General features: G+C 38.0%; 3 protein-coding genes across 3 annotated transcripts; 2 read left to right on the top strand and 1 right to left on the bottom strand.

Annotated features, from left to right (window-relative positions):
• Positions 1 to 4,288: 4,288 nt before the first annotated feature.
• On the bottom strand, positions 4,289 to 5,228 carry LOC129748683 (protein eyes shut-like). Its single transcript, XM_055743364.1, has 2 exons — positions 5,149 to 5,228; positions 4,289 to 5,078 (listed from the first exon to the last, which is right to left on the bottom strand). The coding sequence occupies exons 1-2, from the start codon at positions 5,152 to 5,154 to the stop codon at positions 4,389 to 4,391; spliced, it is 696 nt and encodes a 231-aa protein (XP_055599339.1). The 5' UTR covers positions 5,155 to 5,228; the 3' UTR covers positions 4,289 to 4,388.
• Positions 5,229 to 12,080: 6,852 nt separating this feature from the next.
• Positions 12,081 to 13,367, top strand: LOC129741268 (uncharacterized). The gene has a single exon (XM_055732982.1). It carries the CDS (start codon positions 12,081 to 12,083, stop codon positions 13,365 to 13,367), a length of 1,287 nt encoding a protein of 428 aa, XP_055588957.1.
• LOC129741267 (uncharacterized) lies at positions 13,364 to 15,736 on the top strand. Its single transcript, XM_055732981.1, has one exon. It carries the CDS (start codon positions 13,364 to 13,366, stop codon positions 15,734 to 15,736), a length of 2,373 nt encoding a protein of 790 aa, XP_055588956.1.
• Positions 15,737 to 19,160: the final 3,424 nt, after the last annotated feature.

Genomic DNA, 19,160 nt, shown 5'->3' with positions numbered 1-19,160 from the left:
TCGGTAAAATGAAATATATTTATAAGGCCTAAAGCGATTAAGCACCAAATTCCGCCGCAGGGTAGCCAATATTCTGACATGTTTATTTACACTTATTTTTGAACATCTTTCGGAATCAAGAAATTTCCAGTAAATCCATTTCATGATCTGAAAATTTCACTTGAAAAAAAATCTACATGAGGGGGAAGATAAACCCCTAACACCCCTAATTCAGCGCGGCATCTTTCAGATTGGTACCATTAGCTGAAAAAATGACTTTTTGATAGTTGGCGCAAAGGAGTTCAAATTTGCATGGAGATGTCGGCAAAATATATGAAAAATCAGTATGCTTCCAGTATGCTAGAAAGTTCAAAATTACAGAATTTACAGCTTAATCAATGAGGAATGTATCAGGTGGAAATGAAATTTTATACGTGGGAGTTTCAAGGGGCAAACATTAAATTTTATATTGAGGTTGGAAAAGGGTCGTCCATATTGATTATACTTGTTTACAGCATTTTTGAGCTTAGTACACTGAAGGTCATTTTTAATGTAAAATCGGGAGCTGAATCCGAAAATGAAATTCAAAAAAAAAATCTCAGTAGAGCCGTTTTTGAGTTATGCTCCAAATATGAAATTTTGAAAAAATAAAAAAAGTTCTTGTACTTAGATGAAAATATCTCGGACGGCATAAAAATAATTTGAAATCCCTCTTTTGCATATTGAAGGTGAAATTATTTATTAGCTTACCAAAAGGTCACATGCCAAATTTCAGGAAGATCTGACCATAGGGAGAGGTTGCTTGAGTCTCAAACGTGAATACAATTATAAGGTATATTGCCCGGGAGGAACGAAAAATACTGGTTTTTCATCAATAACTTTTTTTCATCACAAGCCGATTGTTTTTTATTGTTGATTTTCTTAAAGCCTAAGTTGATACAAATATTTCACCCGAAGACTGTAACTCGATTAGGTTTGAAACAGGAAAGTTATTGTGGTTCCAAGATTGTATTTATTTTGGTCGAAAATTCTCGTATAAAGCGCAATGTGTAAAAAGTTCTCATTGAGTGATGGACAAAATTTGCGGCCTTTGAATTGCAATAACTTTTTTACTTCAAGTCGTGAAATCCAACGTGCTTATTGAATAACGGGATTCTCACCTTATCAATGAGGATACTCTCAAAGCGAAGGTATTTTTCTTCAGTGTTAGGAATATCGAGATTGGTTAAAACCACCATCTAATCTGATCACATTTTTACATTTGTAGCGAAACGAAGTTCGTACGGGATCAGCTAGTTTCAGAAATAAAATCATTATTTCCCTAGAACAAACTTCAAGAAATAACGATATTAAAACTAGGGTAAATGATCTTGAGCGGAACCAATTGGCTCAATTCGACGCAACTCGGAACAGTTGACCAAGCGGTATGGATAGGGTTTATTTCCGAACGAATTTTTTTTTAGTCCAGCGGATAGATCTTGGTTTCTGCTTTCTAATGATGATTTGTAGAATATTTTAGAGTAAATCCTGATCACTCTAGAGCTGTTTTACTGAAGAAAGAATTCTGATCTTGAGCGGAACTAAAATATGATCTTGAGCGGAACCATTTTGTACTGTCAACATCTTTAATAGCAATCATTCCAAATCTTTGTGTAACTGTGAAAACTTCAATTAAATTTCATCTTTAAAGATTTTAAAGTTCAAAAATCGATGTTTTTACGTAAATTACAAAAACTTAGCCTTCCACAGTTGTTCTCAAAATATCCGTTCAAATTTATTTCTTACTTCGAAAAAGATTCACTTTGATTCAGTTGAATCAGATTCACTGTATCTTATTTTGAAAGAATCGATTCTCTAGACTCAAATTTTAGTAATTTTATCTCAAAAATTAGGTTCATTAGTGTATTTAAGAGATTATTTGAATGTGCGTGTTTAGGGTCATATTGCCCCGAACAACTTTTGAAGGTTACGACAAAGTCAGTAATACAAAAGAAGATGCCTTAAATTACAGATTTTGCAAATAAAACGGTACATTGCTCTAAATCAAAGTGTTTTGAGAAAAAAAATCTGATTTTTTGTACTTTTATCTCAAAACTCCGTGATGGATTTCGGTGATGCTAATTTCTTTAATTGCATTGAAAATTTTTGATAAATTGCCTCTTTTTTTATATTTTAGTTGGGAAAACTCAGTTAACATTGAAATTTTTATCAAACTTTTCTAATTCAATGTTAGAAATTTTAATAATTTTGGAAATCAATTTAAAATTCAAAAATCCTCTAAAATCTGTGAATATTTCAAATTTCTGTGTTCAGTGACACAGATTCTGTGATAAAAATTTGCTCAAAATTCTGTGAAATTTTAGATTTTTTTTTGATTTCAGCATTCTTGCTCGAAACAACTTATTCATAGAACAAAGTTTATAATAAATTCCAGTTTATTATGAATCACGATAAAATTAATTCATATTAAAAAAATATGGAAAGCATTTAGCTCAATAGATAAAACACTTAATTCCCAAACCGATTTCCATGAGTTCCAGCTCAAGTCTTAACATCAAACAGTAGGGAATCGGATAGGTTTTCAAAACTAGGCCACCAATTGAATCGTTATGTATTATAAAATAGCTAACCAGATGTGCTTTGCAACACATTTTAGAACTGAAGGAATTTGTGTTTAAAATAATTTGAATTTTTGTTTATTGGTATATCGTTTTCATTTGGAATTTCAACATCAAGAACAAACTCTTTAACCGAAAGCTGCTTCTTGGAGATCAAATAGTAATGGCAATGAAGTTTGATTCTTATTCTGGAATAATGATTTTACTTTATTAGCTTCATTGGTTCTCGAATTATGCCAAAAAATATGTATGAAAGCCTTCCTCCACCTTACGTCCTTCTAAAAAAAAAAGAATCGAAAAACATTTCTTGTGCTCCAAAAAATTAAACAATTTGAGTGCCTGGTTTGGTACGCTGTGACACCAATTAAATGAATGTTTAGTTTTATTCGAACTAAATTTTATATTTTTTTTGTCCCTAAAGCTGATATAATTAGAGAAATAAAAGGGTGTTGCTTACATTCAGGGGTAAAACCAGCGTGTGAGACATAAGGCATAAGGCAGCGCACCTAGCGGTTTTTTTCGGAAGCTAGTAGTTCCGCTCAAGATCAAAGATGGTTCCGCTCAAGATCATATTTTACTTTTAAAAACTAAGCGATTTATTGATATTTTGATGGAAAACTTGATACAAAAACCCGAATAATGCTTTTTTAAGAATTTTTCTACCATTTTGATAATTGAGAATCAGTTTATAGCGGCCAAGGGTTACATAAATTGACGTTAAAAGTCAGCGTAGATTGATGAAAATTGCAGCAGAAATGCGTATGTTTTTAAATCCTCTAATAACATTATTTCAGTTAATAAATTTTAGCAAAAATGTCTAGGTTTATATGAAAAGATCTTGAAAAAGTGTTTTTTCCACATTTCGATAAAATTCATAAACAATCATTGCCTATATCTTAGGAAAAGTAAATGGTTCCGCTCAAGATCAGATTTCGACTAGTTCCGCTCAAGATCATTTACCCTATTTTAGAGGCAATATGAAAATGCAATAATGCATGAGGAACTGATTTGCCAGTTGAAGCTGTTAAGCTAATCACTAAACTCATAACCAGTTTTTAGTTAATGGAACAATAAAAGAACGGTTTCTTTCTGAAGATAATATTTTTTTCCACTTTCCTCCCGAACAAAATGTCTCAAAATTACCTTTCAATTTCGAGATCGCTCCACAAGCCCTTCTCGTGGTCCGATTTGGTATAAATTTTGCATAACACCTTGTGTAGGGTCCAGCATCAATTTAAGCCTACAGCGTGTAAGGCTACCAAAATACCAAACACCAAAAGATTGAATTGGGCCCCTCTAGCTTCCTTTTTGCACACAAAATTAAGATCCAATTGATATGTGCCACCTGTTGATTATGAACAGGTGTAGTATGTTCTAGTTTCGTTTGATCAAATTTGATCAACAAATTTTGATTACAAGAACCCATTCTTTTGGTTACACCTTATATTTCACACGATCTTTGTTTTCAGTCAGATGTTACTAACGAGTGAAATTATTAAACATTGCACTTATCACAGTCCCTCAAAAAGTTTTGAAATACAACACTTATTAAAAAAAAACAAAGTTAATCCGTTTTAAACACCCATGAGAAATTTCAATTGTGTCACTTTATTCTGAGATCCCCCACTATTCACCTTTTTGATAGACATTAAGGGCCGTGATCATTCCGTTACCTATTACAAAACTTTGACTTTAATTTATGATCACATGTTAGTCGAATGCAGTCTTCGGTTTATTTACAACTAGTCAACAACAACACAGTCTGTAGCTACTGATTGGCAGATGAGAAATTCACCAAGCAGGAGCAGGGGCGAGGTTGATGATCTTCTGGGAAACGGTGTGCCCCGGAAGTGGGGCAATATGCACTGCTCCTGGAGTGACGGCAACGTATTTGGCTACTGGAATCGGCGCCTTGGCCCAGCCACCGTGGCTGTGAACTGGAAGTGGGACTGGAGCTGGAACTGGAGCAGCGATGATGGGAGCTGCTGGCTCATTCCAGTGGTTCCATTCTGGCGATGGCTTAAAAGCTGGTGGGTATGGAGCGACGATTGGAGCCATTGGGGCAGAGTAAGAGGCCAAGATTGGAGTCACTGGAGCCGGGGCGATGTAAGACACCGGGGTCATGTATGAGGGCCACTGATCGAAACGCTGAATGTTGGCAAAGGAGGTGGCCCAATTGGGGTGGATCACGTTAACGCTGACGGAGGAAGTACTTGGTCCATGGTGTTGGTTTTGATGATTGTCGGCATGCTGTTCTTGATGATGATGATGATGTTGATGATGGTCATTTTGAGGAACAGCCACTTCGTTGTTCTGGATGACGTTGATGGGTTTTTGAGGATCGTTCAAGTCTCCTGTCCATGGAGCGTTGAAGTCCTTTGAAGGGTATCCATCGAATGGAGGCTGCAGATCTCCCAGCGGTTCCTGAATCGAAATGTCAGCAGCTGCAGCCACCACGAGAGCACAAATTGTTACAAAAACCTGTTGAAATCGAGAACACCTTGTTTGAGAACTTCCTGCTACAAAAACCAAACACTGATCACGTAATCACCTTCATGATGTAGAAAAAAATTTTAACCACAAAACCCAATACCAAGCACTGAGAAAACCCCACCGACTGCACTGTTGAAAGATCGTAGATACTATAATTGATGATTCTAGCCGTGAACATCTTTTATACCGTTTAAAATCGATGATAAGAGAGTCAAGATTCACTCCGCCAAGATCCGAATGTGTCCTCCTCCAAGGTTTGAAAACGGATTCACCGGAGAGCCATCGAGTGCCGAATTATTCCGTTTAAATTCCAAAGACGACCAATCCAACCGTTTAAGGTCAGACGCCGCCAATTTTCCACCATCATCACCCGACAAATTTTCCTCAATCATCTCCGAGCACAACAAAAGCCTTAACGAAATGATTAATGCACATATCCATTATTAATTTTCGTGACGAACAATCAGCATCGGAACCAGCAATCGAAACCAAACACAACCAAGAGAGAAAAAAAAACCAAATTCGGTGCGGTTATTGACCGGTCAAAATTAATCTGCCCTGGCGTGACAAAAATCTTTCGATCGAAGCTAAATTTCCGAAAATAGAACAAAACGCCACATGAAGCTTGGCTACAAGCTGTTGACAGCCCATTTGAACCCAACTCTTGGACAGTTTCATCAAATTATCAAATTCTTACATCTGAACACCTAAGGCAAACTAGTAAGAATCAATTTGCTGCAAAAAAAATCACATTAATAGTTTTTTTTGCACAAACTCGAACGAAAAATAAAATAAATCAAAGCAAAGCAACATGACAATGAGTATGACAAAAAAAATGTTAAACAAGAAACAGTAGACAGATATGTGAAATTCGAAAAAAACAAGAATCACACAAATCTCTAAAATGACACAATTGACAAAAATTACAAAATAGACAAAATAAACAAAAATGACAAAATTGACAAAGCTGACAAAATTGACAAAATCGACAAAATTGACAAAATTGACAAAATTGACAAAATTGACAAAATTGACAAAATTGACAAAATTGACAAAATTGACAAAATTGACAAAATTGACAAAATTGACAAAATTGACAAAATTGACAAAATTGACAAAATTGACAAAATTGACAAAATTGACAAAATTGACAAAATTGACAAAATTGACAAAATTGACAAAATTGACAAAATTGACAAAATCGACAAAATTGACAAAATTGACAAAATTGACAAAATTGACAAAATTGACAAAATTGACAAAATTGACAAAATTGACAAAATTGACAAAATTGACAAAATTGACAAAATTGAAAAAAATTGACAAAATTGACAAAATTGACAAAATTGACAAAATTGACAAAATTGACAAAATTGACAAAATTGACAAAATTGACAAAATTGACAAAATTGACAAAATTGACAAAATTGACAAAATTGCAAAATTGACAAAATTAACGAAATTGACAAAATTGACAAAATTGACAAAATTGACAAAATTTACAAAATTGACAAAATTGAAAAAATTGACAAAATTGACAAAATTGACAAAATTGACAAAATTGACAAAATTGACAAAATTGACAAAATTGACAAAATTGACAAAATTGACAAAATTGACAAAATTGACAAAATTGACAAAATTGACAAAATTGACAAAATTGACAAAATTGACAAAATTGACAAAATTGACAAAATTGACAAAATTGACAAAATTGACAAAATTGACAAATTGACAAAATTGACAATTTTGTCAAAATTGACAAAATTGACAAAATTGACAAAATTGACAAAATTGACAAAATTGACAAAATTGACAAAATTGACAAAATTGACAAAATTGACAAAATTGACAAAATTGACAAAATTGACAAAATTGACAAAATTGACAAAATTGACAAAATTGACAAAATTGACAAAATTGACAAAATTGACAAAATTGACAAAATTGACAAAATTGACAAAATTGACAAAATTGACAAAATTGACAAAATTGACAAAATTGACAAAATTGACAAAATTGACAAAATTGAAAAAAATTGACAAAATTGACAAAATTGACAAAATTGACAAAATTGACAAAATTGACAAAATTGACAAAATTGACAAAATTGACAAAATTGACAAAATTGACAAAATTGACAAAATTGACAAAATTGACAAAATTGACAAAATTGACAAAATTGACAAAATTGACAAAATTGACAAAATTGACAAAATTGACAAAATTGACAAAATTGACAAAATTGACAAAATTGACAAAATTGACAAAATTGACAAAATTGACAAAATTGACAAAATTGACAAAATTGACCAAATTGACAAAATTGGCAAAATTGACAAAATTGACAAAATTGACAAAATTGACAAAATTGACAAAATTGTCAATATTGACAATATTGACAAAATTGACAAAATTGACAAATATGACAAATATGACAAAAATGACAAAAATGACAAAAATGACAATGACAAAATTGACAAAATTGACAGAATTGACAAAATCGACAAAATTGACAAAATTGACAAAATTGACAAAATTGACAAAATTGACAAAATTGATAAAATTGACAAAATTGACAAAATTGAAAAAATTGAAAAAATTGACAAAATTGACAAAATTGACAAAATTGTCAAAATTGACAAATTGACAAAAATGACAAAAATGACAAAAATGACAAAAATGACAAAAATGACAAAAATGACAAAAATGACAAAAATGACAAAAATGACAAAAATGACAAAATTGACAAAAATGACAAAAATGACAAAAATGACAAAAATGACAAAAATGACAAAAATGACAAAAATGACAAAAATGACAAAAATGACAAAAATGACAAAAATGACAAAAATGACAAAAATGACAAAAATGACAAAAATGACAAAAATGACAAAAATGACGAAAATGACAAAAATGACAAAAATGACAAAAATGACATAAATGACAAAAATGACAAAAATGACAAAAATGACAAAAATGACAAAAATGACAAAAATGACAAAAATGACAAAAATGACAAAAATGACAAAAATGACAAAAATGACAAAAATGACAAAAATGACAAAAATGACAAAAATGACAAAAATGACAAAAATGACAAAAATGACAAAAATGACAAAAATGACAAAAATGACAAAAATGACAAAAATGACAAAAATGACAAAAATGACAAAAATGACAAAAATGACAAAAATGACAAAAATGACAAAAATGACAAAAATGACAAAAATGACAAAAATGACAAAAATGACAAAAATGACAAAAATGACAAAAATGATAAAAATGACAAAAATGACAAAAAGGAAAAAAAATGACAAAAACGACAAAAATGACAAAAATGACAAATATGACAAAAATGACAAAAAGGACAAAAATGACAAAAATGACAAAAATGACAAAAACAAAAATGACAAAAATGACAAAAATGACAAAAATGACAAAAATGACAAAAATGACAAAAATGACAAAAATGACAAAAATGACAAAAATGACAAAAATGACAAAAACGACAAAAATGACAAAAATGACAAAAATGACAAAAATGACAAAAATGACAAAAATGACAAAAAGGAAAAAAAGGAAAAAAAATGACAATAACGACAAAAATGACAAAAATGACAAAAATGACAAAAATGACAAAAATGACAAAAAGGACAAAAATGACAAAAATGACAAAAATGACAAAAATGACAAAAATGACAAAAATGACAAAAATGACAAAAATGACAAAAATGACAAAAATGACAAAAATGACAAAAATGACAAAAATGACAAAAATGACAAAAATGACAAAAATGACAAAAATGACAAAAATGACAAAAATGACAAAAATGACAAAAATGACAAAAATGACAAAAATGACTGTTCGTGCATGCACGAAAATGAGTAAAAGTTAGCCTCAACACCTGAAAGATTTTTTCCGTGCAGTTATGAAGGCAGATGTTTAGCAGTGGGCTGTACTCGGTGAATGCTGGCAGTTGTTCGGGAGCTAAGAAACAAAAGAAGAAACCAAACAAAAAGAGGAGTTTCCGGCATCCCTAACTTATAAAAGGCCGTTCGGAAAGTCAGGTGTTTCTCTTTTGGCATCACACTGGAGACGTCATCATCGAGCCGGCGAGCATATGTTTACATCCAACGTGAATTCATTGTAGTGAAAGTAAATTTTGTTCCTGTGAAATTAATTTAGTTAATAAATAGTTAGTGTAATAAATTTAAGAAATTTAAATAAACTGCTGTGAATTAAGTGCACTGCAAACCAAAAATAAAGTGTACTTACCTGGAAAAACGGAAAATCGACCTACCTGAATTGAACCTGAAAAGAAGGGAAAACCATACTTACCTGCCCGAAGGAATTAATATTTACCTGCCCGAAGAGAATTGATACTTACCTGAGCGCCGCCTAGAGATCCATCCTGCTGATACGTTTCGCTGATTCGAAAGGTACTTCCATATGGTCCTTCGAACCGGATGCCCGTCGAACTCCGAGCGTCCGGAACTTTAACAACAACGGAAGACAATCCTTTTCATCACGACGTTGCCCTATTTGGAGTCCTGTTCCTGTAATTATAGAAATACAAGGCAATCGAATTGCCTCTAGGAGGTAATTATAATTCCTTTAAGCATTAAAGTGTGTCGTTTGTGCTCCGCTGGTTATTTGTTTTCCAGACCAACCAGCCTGTGATATGGCCACCGAGCGACGTATAAAGTCACTAAAACTGCGCATCCGCAGCTTAGAGACTTCCTTCAATCTCATCAGAGTTTTTGTCAACAACTATGATGACGAAACTCACGCCGTCGAAGTCCCAGTACGTCTAGAAAATCTCATCGCGCTCTGGACGGACTACTCTAAAACCCAGGCCGAACTCGAGGCCTCCGATGTCGACGATTTAGAGAGTATCGAGCAGCAGTTTAAACAACGCTCACAATTTGAAACTGAGTACTATCGTGTGAAGGGATTTTTGTTGGCAGTTAATAAAAATGCTTCGACACCGTGCCCTCAGCCTGCTCCATCAAATTCGCATTTCCCTGCTTCCTCTCATATTCGGCTGCCAGACGTGAAGCTTCCTGTATTCAACGGCTCCCTAGACCAGTGGCTAAACTTTCACGACCTGTTTCTCTCTCTGGTGCACTCTTCTGGGGACTTGTCGAACATACAAAAATTCTACTATTTACGATCTTCGTTGAGTGGAGATGCTCTCAAACTCATACAAAGTATTGCGATCAGTGCAAATAACTACCCCGTAGCCTGGAACCTTCTCGTTGAGCATTTCCAAAATCCATCACGCCTGAAACAAACCTACGTCGTTTCTTTATTTGAATTTTGTCAACTCAAAAAGGAATCAGCTTCTGAACTTCACTCTCTGGTCGAAAGGTTTGAAGCAAACGTCCGGATTCTTAAGCAGCTGGGAGAGAAAACCGAATATTGGGACGTCTTGCTTATCCGAATGCTGAGCATTCGCCTTGACCCAACTACCCGTAAAGATTGGGAGGAGTGTTCATCGTCAAAGGAGGGCACAACATTCCAGGATCTTGTAAGTTTCCTTCAACGACGAGTCACGGTCCTACAAAGCGTATGCAACAATCTACCGGAAGTTTCGTCAGTCAGAAAACCAGTACCACGTCCTACACTCGTCAGCCATGGAGCTACTCAGTCCAACTTTCGCCAATGTTTCGCCTGTTCCGACCACCATCCGATGTACCAATGTCCGGTTTTTTCCAAAATGACCTTTGAGGACAAGGAGAAATTAGTTCGTCGTCAACAACTTTGCCGGAATTGTCTGCGGAAGGGTCATGTAGTTCGGAATTGCTCATCGAAGAACACCTGCCGGAAATGCCGAGGGAGATACCACAGTCAGCTTTGCAGTGAAGCGCCAGCTGCTGCTGAGCGCATCAAGCCACGAACTGAATCAAACGGAACGACGGATCCCATCCCAACCAGCTAAGCCTCTTCTTCGCTATCAGCCGCAGTTCACGCCCCAGTTACTGGTCGAAAGTTGAACAAGGTGATTCTCGCAACTGCAGTGATTAATTTAGTCGACGATCATGGTAATAACCACTTGGCAAGGGTACTTCTGGACTCAGGGAGCGAGTGCAGCTTCATCACCGAGTCATTCTCACAGTGACTTCAAATTCAACGTAGAAAGGTCAACCTCTCAATCTCCGGCATTGGCCAATCATCAACGCTTGCACGCCTGAAACTTCGAACTACAGTACGATCTCGAATTTCTGGATATTCAACTGTCGTAGACTTGCTCGTGCTAATAACAAGGTCACGATCGACGGCGACGAGCTGGAGATAGTCGAAGACTTTGTCTATCTCGGCTCACTGGTGACCGCAGACAATGACACCAGCCGTGAGATCCGGAGGCGAATTATCAGCGGAAGTCGTGCCTACTATGGACTCCACAAGCAACTGCGGTCGAGAAGACTTAGCCCTCGCACGAAGTGTAACCTGTATATGACGCTCATTAGACCGGTTGTTCTCTACGGGCACGAGACATGGATATTGCTCGAGGAGGACCTGCGTACACTCGGAGTATTCGAGCGACGAGTGTTAAGAACCATCTTTGGCAGCGTACAGGAGAACGGAGTGTGGAGGCGAAGGATGAACCACGAGCTCGCGCGCCTCTACGGCGAACCCAGTATCCAGAAGGTGGTGAAAGCTGGCCGGATACGCTGGGCGGGACATGTTGCGAGAATGCCGGATGACTGTCCTGCAAAACAGGTGTTCGCTACGAATCCGGTAGGAACAAGACGAGCGGGGGCGCAACGAGCGAGGTGGTTAGACCAAGTGGAGCGTGATCTGGCGAACGTGGGGTGCCCGAGAAATTGGAGAACGGTTGCTATGAACCGAGTGAATTTTAGGAATTATGTTCGTCAAGTTATGTCGTGAGACGGAATACTATGTAAATAATAAATAAATAAAAAATAAATAAATAAGACTTGCTCGTGCTGCCTAAGCTTACGTTGAATCTTCCCTCAACAACGATGGACATCTCAAAATGGAACTTTCCTGAAGAAATCAAGCTTGCGGACCCAGCCTTCTACCAAACTCAAGCCATCGACGTGGTCCTGGGCGCTGAAGTGTTTTTCGACATTTTCAAATCATCAGGTAGAATCTCGCTAGGTGAAGGTTTCCCGATGTTGGTGGATTCGGTTTTCGGCTGGGTTGTTTCCGGGAAGGTAATGAGGTCGAATCATATCAACGCCATTTCCTGCAATGTCGCTACTGTTGCGGAGATTCATCGGTTGATGCAACGCTTTTGGAGCATTGAGGAGAAAAACGGGGCTGCGTGTCTGTCGGCAGAAGAAGCAGAATGCGAGAATCATTTCCGTCGAACGGTACAGCGTTCTCCAGATGGCCGGTACATAGTACGATTACCATTGAAGGAAGCAGCAGTCAACATTGGCGACAACCGCAGCACGGCATTACGGCGATTTTACATGATTGAATCTCGTCTTCAACGCAACCAGGAGCTTCGCATTCAATATCGGGACTTTATGGCCGAATATGAAACCTTGGGTCATATGCAGCAAGTGTTAGGCGAATCGGAATCCAACTCTTCCCGGTACTACCTACCTCATCACCCGGTGATCCGAGAAACCAGCTCCACTACCAAGGTCCGCGTCGTTTTCGATGCGTCGTGCAAATCAGCAGCGGGAAAATCTCTTAATGACGTGCTCATGGTTGGCGCAGTAATTCAGGATGACTTAAGAGCTATCATTCTGAGATCCTGGCTTCATCAGGTGATGCTCATCGCAGACATTAAACAAATGTATCGGCAGATTTTGGTTGATGACAGAGACACTCCACTCCAGCGAATTTTTTGGCGGAATTCTCCAGAACATCCTATGCAAACATTCGAGCTAAAAACGGTAACCTACGGCACGGCCAGCGCACCATTTCTGGCCACCAGGGTCCTCCAGCAGCTAGCAGACGACGAAGAATCGAACTTTCCCGAAGCAGCAAAGATCCTCAAGAGAGATGTCTATGTCGACGACCTATTCACCGGTGGAAGCTCTCCAACGACGGTAGCGGAACTGCGAACTCAGCTTGACAAGTTGTGCAGAACAGGTGGATTTGAATTCCGGAAGTTGCCTCCAATGTTGAATCGGTTCTTGACGGCGTTTCTCCTGAAAGGCGTGCCATCCAATCCTCGGTCGAACTTGCAGCAGACCAGTGCATCAAAACCCTGGGCCTACACTGGGAACCAGCAGCCGACAACTTGCGGTTCCACATTAAACTACCAAAGCAACCTCCAGACACCCTCATGACCAAACGAATTGCTCTTTCTCAAATTGCCCAGCTTTTTGATCCCCTAGGATTGGTTGGACCAGTCATTGTAACCGCCAAGATATTCATGCAGACACTGTGGGGCCTTACATCTGACGAAGACAAACCTTGGGGCTGGGATCAACCGCTGCCAGATTCTCTCTCCAATTATTGGATCAAATATTACTCTCAGTTGCCCCTGCTTGAGCAACTGAGAATCCCTCGATGTGTTGTGTTGGCTGAGCCAAGTGCCATTGAATTGCACCTTTTTTCGGACGCATCGGAACAAGCTTATGGCGCCTGTGCGTATCTGCGATCGACCGACGCGTCTGGTAATGTTTTGGTATCCTTATTGACGGCAAAATCGAAGGTTTCACCCTTGAAAAAGCGCAGCATTCCTCGGCTCGAACTCTGTGGAGCACTAGAAGCTGCTCAACTTTACCAAAAGATCTGCTCCGCCTTTGAATCGAAATTCACAACATTTTTCTGGGTCGCCTCAACTACAGTTCTAGCCTGGCTGAAGGCCAGCCCATCAGTGTGGACTACATTCGTTGCTAACCGAGTGTCCAAAATCCAGCTGGCAACGGTGGGCACTTCTTGGAACCATGTGGCAGGGCAACAGAACCCTGCAGACCACATCTCAAGAGGCATCGACGCTGAAACTATTCTCGCGTGTGACCTTTGGTGGAAAGGTCCACAGTGGCTGCAAACCGAACAATCCTACTGGCCTGTCAAACAGCACAATCAATCTTTCGAAACGCAGTTGGAATCTCGATCAACCCCGATTCAACTTTTGACATCAACAGCTGATCCTTCATTCATTGATTTGTTCGTCGAACAATTCTCATCGTTCCAACACATGCTACGGGTAACGGCATTCTGTTTCCGGTATATTTCAAACTGTCGGACTAAAAGGACGAAGCAGCAGAAGTTGTTTGGCACTCTTTCAACGTTGGAAATTCAAAATGCAGAGTCAGCGCTCATTCGTCTTGTTCAACATCAGGAATTCCCCAACGAAGCAAGTGCTCTTCGTGACTCAAAGCCCATTCCCGTTAAATCCCGACTCCGGTGGTTTACTCCTTTCCTAGATCAAGACGGAGTCATGCGTGTGGGTGGCAGACTTGATCGAGCATCCTTGACATACGACAGTAGGCACCAAATCCTCCTCCCGTATCACCATCGTTTTTCTGCTTTACTTGTCCAATGCTATCATCAACGAAATCTTCATGCGTCACCACAGTTACTCATCGGACTACTTCGCCTTCGCTATTGGATAATAGGGGCCAGAAATCTGGTCAAAGTAGTCGTACATCGCTGCACCATTTGCTTCCGAGCTCGGCCAAAATTGGATGAGCAATTTATGGCTGAGCTGCCCAAGGAACGAATCACAGCCACTCGTCCCTTCACGGTGACGGGGGTTGACTATTGGGGCCCAATTATGCTTAAACATCCGCATCGTCGAGCAGCACCCACAAAGGCTTTTGTTGCAGTTTTTATTTGCTTCTGCACCAAGGCTGTACACATCGAATTAGTATTCGATTTGACAACAGCCAAGTTTATACAAGCATTGCGACGCTTTGTATCTCGCCGAGGCCCACCGTCGGACATTTACTCGGATAACGGACGCAACTTTCTCGGGGCTAAAAACGAGCTCAAACGACTCATCCGTCAGACTGAACATGCGCAGAAGGTTGAACAGGAGTGCACAGATTGCCACATTAGATGGCACTTCAATCCGCCCAGTGCATCCCACTTTGGCGGGCTATGGGAATCGGCCATCAATTCCGCCCAGAAACACTTTGTCCGCGTCGTACGTGACCATTCATTGCTCTTCGATGACATGCAGACCCTCTTGAATCAAATTGAATGCTGCCTTAACTCCCGGCCTCTTGTTCCCGTAAGCGATGATCCGACCGACTTCGAGCCACTCACGCCCGGACATTTCCTCGTTGGGACTTCATTAAAGGCTGTTCCCGACGAAGATCTGAGGGAAATACCATTTAATCATCTGAGGAAGTGGCAGCAAGAACAAAAATTGTTCCAGGATCTGTGGCGAAGATGGCACCTGGAATATTTAACGAAATTACAACCACGAAGCAAATGGGTGCACTCACCTGTAACTATTAAAGAAAACCAGCTGGTTCTCTTAAAGGAGGAAAACATCCCACCAATGCGTTGGCCGACAGCAAGAGTGATCCAGACACATCCTGGCGAAGACGAAATCATCCGAGTGGTGACTTTGAGAACGCCGAAGGGCTTCTGTACAAGACCGGTGTCAAAAATCTGCCTGCTACCGATTGCATCATCGTCGGAGGAATCAAGTAAAACAACCGGCGATGAACAACCAAGATCAGCCAAGATTTCCTCTTGAAGCGAGCTCGTTTCGGATCCAGTCGAGAAATAACATTTATACAAGGCACTTTTTTCACTTGGATCGCTACTGGGTCTTCAAATTGCAGCACTTTTCGCTTTCCGAGGAGAACACAACACAATCCACACAACATGTACAGCACAATACCAACCACATAACACCACCGTTCGATTCGACGTTCCGGTTCCCGCTTGCAAACTTTCAAGGCACTATACTATTTGGAATCAGAGAAAACACGACCGAACGACTTCACAACCGACTGAGGCGAGACAAATCAATGTAAACAAACATTGGAATCATCAATCATCATCATCACCACGCTTAACAAAGTTCACTCACTCCATGGAAAAACTTACTTCGCAGTCATCGACAGGAACGTTGTTTCTGAAGGGGCCAGGATGTTCGTGCATGCACGAAAATGAGTAAAAGTTAGCCTCAACACCTGAAAGATTTTTTCCGTGCAGTTATGAAGGCAGATGTTTAGCAGTGGGCTGTACTCGGTGAATGCTGGCAGTTGTTCGGGAGCTAAGAAACAAAAGAAGAAACCAAACAAAAAGAGGAGTTTCCGGCATCCCTAACTTATAAAAGGCCGTTCGGAAAGTCAGGTGTTTCTCTTTTGGCATCACACTGGAGACGTCATCATCGAGCCGGCGAGCATATGTTTACATCCAACGTGAATTCAGTGAAAGTAAATTTTGTTCCTGTGAAATTAATTTAGTTAATAAATAGTTAGTGTAATAAATTTAAGAAATTTAAATAAACTGCTGTGAATTAAGTGCACTGCAAACCAAAAATAAAGTGTACTTATCTGGAAAAACGGAAAATCGACCTACCTGAATTGAACCTGAAAAGAAGGGAAAACCATACTTACCTGCCCGAAGGAATTAATATTTACCTGCCCGAAGAGAATTGATACTTACCTGAGCGCCGCCTAGAGATCCATCCTGCTGATACGTTTCGCTGATTCGAAAGGTACTTCCAATGACAAAAATGACAAAAATGACAAAAAAGACAAAAATGTCAAAAATGACAAAAATGACAAAAATGACAAAAATGACAAAAATGACAAAAATGACAAAAATGACGAAAATGACAAAACTGCAAATTTTGACAATTTTGACAATTTTGACAATTTTGACAATTTTGACAATTTTGACAATTTTGACAATTTTGACAACTTTGTCAATTTTGACAATTTTGACAATTTTGACAATTTGACAATTTTGACAATTTTGACAATTTTGACAATTTTGACAATTTTGACAATTTTGACAATTTTGACAATTTTGACAATTTTGACAATTTCGACAATTTCGACAATTTTGACAATTTTGACAATTTTGACAATTTTGACAATTTTGACAATTTTGACAATTTTGACAATTTTGACAATTTTGACAATTTTGACAATTTTGACAATTTTGACAATTTTGACAATTTTGACAATTTTGACAATTTTGACAATTTTGACAATTTTGACCATTTTAACAATTTTGACAATTTTGACAATTTTGACAATTTTGACAATTTTGACAATTTTGACAATTTTGACAATTTTGACAATTTTGACAATTTTGACAATTTTGACAATTTTGACAATTTTGACAATTTTGACAATTTTGACAATTTTGACAATTTTGACAATTTTGACAATTTTGACAATTTTGACAATTTTGACAATTTTGACAATTTTGACAATTTTGACAATTTTGACAATTTTGACAATTTTGACAATTTTGACAATTTTGACAATTTTGACAATTTTGACAATTTTGACAATTTTTGACAATTTCGACTAGTTTATTAGAAATTTTCTTTGAAATCATTGAATTTTTAAAAAATCATCAACAAAAATCATCGAATAAAATGTCTTAGATTCCCCAATCATTTTTAATTGTACATTATGCTAACATATTTACTTTCTGAGGTATTTAACATTCATGTACGTATAGAAAAGGTATCAATCAGAATCCGGTTTAATTAAGCTAATCAGATTTCATTCGTTTTTGAGTGACCATTAACAGTAGTAATAATGAAGCCCTAGCAGCCAGTCAGAAGAAAAAATAACTATTAACAGAGTACGGATTAATACTTAATGGGTGTGGCACTGATTTTGCTGCCCTGCTAGCAAACTAAACTGACCCACAGTTAAGCGTGTATCGGTTCAAAGCCAACTCAAGCGCTCTAATGTATTTATGATAATGGTTTTTTCTGCCTTTCCTCGAGCCCTTCTCAGCGCAAGCCCTTCACCTGAAATTATTTTTAACCGTATAATTAGAGCAGAATCGAGCTGACTCCGGAAAAAAACTTCGTCAATTCCATGTTATCCGCATAGCTGAGGTCCGTTACAAGAACTCTCCGGCATATATTTGTACACACAGAAACAGATCATTATCTTTGGGCAAGAATCTGCGCGCGCACGGAATGAAGCGATTGCCCCTGGCACCTCATTCAGGGAACGAGCCAATCTTCTACGCCTGGGTATGCGAACGAACTCCGGCCCCCATTTCGAATGAAGTATTTCGTACGTGACACATTAGATTTATCAGAACCCATGAATTATGACCATAAACACTGCTGGCACCAAAGGAAAAAAAAGCCTTCATGTGGCGCGAGCGAGCGATCGCCACTCTTCGATTCAATCCCCAAGCTCCTTCCAAGTAAGGCTAGCTTAGCTGGAGTCCACAGATGGAGAGCACTATTAGTACTTTTAGCTAAATATTACCGGGCAAATAAGAAAATCTAACCCCCTTTCTACTTCTTCCCACTTTTTCCCATCACCTCATCTGGACCGATTTGTTACACCAATCAAACAAACTCAGAATCGAACACACATTCCTCAATCGGTCCATTGCTTGGTCGTCGATGGCGGAGTCTCAACTGGAAGAGGTGTTGTCGACCTTGATATAGTTTTTTCCTTCCTGCCTTCCTCAGAATGAGAGAAAAAAAAAACGTGAGGTCTCCAGGTGAGTGAGTCTAAACAACTTCCCCATTCTCCCTCTTACAAGCTTTCCTCCAGCATCAGCATAAGACAGTTTTTCAGACCCTTATTCGAGTCTAGCCTAGTCTGGGCAAGGCCAAAAAAATATATAGGACCAAATTCGCGCCAAAGCTGGTCTTTTATGGACGGACGAAATCGCAATTCGGGAGAAGTCTACAGGTTTTATGTTTCAAACAATCCCGGCAGAAGGCGTTTACTATAGAATTCCACATGTGTGTTAGACCATGTCTAATCTAGACAAATTAACTTCTGCAAAACTTTTTTTTTGTAAATAAGACATCCTGAAGTGCCGAGTTTTAGTCTGTTTTAGGCTGCTGAATTCTGAACAGTAAAATAATCACATTTTTTATTCAGTAAGTCTCAAATCGACATGCACCAGTGGGCTGATATCTAAGACGTAATAAATCGAACGTAATAAAAAAA

The sequence above is a fragment of the Uranotaenia lowii genome, chromosome 2, assembly GCF_029784155.1.
Source record: "Uranotaenia lowii strain MFRU-FL chromosome 2, ASM2978415v1, whole genome shotgun sequence".
Classification (NCBI taxonomy): Eukaryota; Metazoa; Arthropoda; class Insecta; order Diptera; family Culicidae; genus Uranotaenia; species Uranotaenia lowii.
Note: the sequence above shows the minus strand (reverse complement) of the source record. Positions and strands in the feature narration are given on the sequence as shown.